At 41.5% G+C, this 1,206-nt stretch overlaps 1 protein-coding gene across 1 annotated transcript; it reads right to left on the bottom strand.

Moving 5' to 3' along the window:
* Positions 1-150: 150 nt before the first annotated feature.
* On the bottom strand, positions 151-1,116 carry SARC_16670 (hypothetical protein; the record flags this gene model as incomplete). The annotated part of the gene is made up of 5 exons (XM_014289225.1): positions 151-280; positions 470-538; positions 667-729; positions 844-918; positions 1,042-1,116. Coding segments are annotated over 5 exons (412 nt in total), but the record flags the coding sequence as incomplete, so codon positions are not given.
* Positions 1,117-1,206: the final 90 nt, after the last annotated feature.

Raw genomic sequence — 1,206 nt, 5'->3', positions numbered from 1 at the left:
AAGACGCCTCCTTGTTGGCTGCGAGTTGAAAGTGAATGAATTTATTATTAATTTTAAACTCGATTCAGCAATTCTATAAAACGCAACCGCCTGCTGAGACCTAGCGAGAGTATGAACATTGAGAGTGATTCGAAAAGAGCGGTGCACAACTTACAGTCTTGCTGGTGTAGCGTCGGTACCAGCCAAATCTGCTGGGAAAGCCAAGACGGTGTCGATAACAGCCTCACCCGCATTACCAGCTGCAAAATCTGTTCTTGTGACAACATTACCTTCCAAGGCACTATACAATATGGAAATGGATGCTGAGTTTTAGATAGACAATCTCTTAAAATGATTGAACAGTAAAAGCATAAAACGATTCAGTAAAACTAACTAACACCGGGTCCGGTCTGTCAACAGCTTGCCTTGTGTCATAAAGCGTCAAATTTCAAGATTGAACGGTATTAAAATCAACAAAGCTAAGACATACAGTTCCTGAATTGCGTTGGTGCCGTCATATATCGGGGCGAAATTTTTCAGCACATTTTCAGAGAAGTCACTGTTGTGTGGAAGTAAAGTCGAAGAATGAGTTCAGCAACCCACGTATATAACACGTATATAATACCATCACGCAACGTTCTGGAGTATGCGCAAGTAGTACTATAAAACGAGCTCTACTCGACTTACAATACTGTAGCTGTTGGCAGTCCCGTAACATCGATCTCAGTCAACCCTGAGTTACGAATAGATCTGTAAAGGAAAGGATGGTTCAACATGTCAGTTTGGTGCTATTCGACGTCGATGAGTAAACATGAAAATGCCGAGCACATCAACTTGTGCCGTAGAGCTCGTATAACCACTTACAGGACATTTAATGAGCTACCCGCAGGGACGGCATTAGCGTTGAAGACGAAATTACCATCAAAATTGGTCACAACTCTGCAGGAGGGTGATGAAAGCTACGGGATTAGTTAAAGACTTATACATGCTTGTTGCCGCACATTCGCTCAACACTAAAATGACGATAAAAGATGACCTAAGCACGAGTTTGATTTTACTTACATTTGATTGATCTTTGGGTAACTGTTGAAGAAGCCGTCACCGAAAGATAGGATATTCGGTTCACTGGTTAATCGACTGTACATATGACGAGAGCCGGTGTTAGTTCAAAACGCGATACTAAGAAAGACCAAAATACTAAGCTGATATCGCAATTCAAACAATTTT

Source organism: Sphaeroforma arctica (genome assembly GCF_001186125.1).
Source record: "Sphaeroforma arctica JP610 unplaced genomic scaffold supercont1.8625, whole genome shotgun sequence".
In the NCBI taxonomy this organism is placed as follows: domain Eukaryota; class Ichthyosporea; order Ichthyophonida; genus Sphaeroforma; species Sphaeroforma arctica.
The sequence above is the reverse complement of the archived record's forward strand: the minus strand, read 5'-3'. Positions and strand labels throughout refer to the sequence as shown.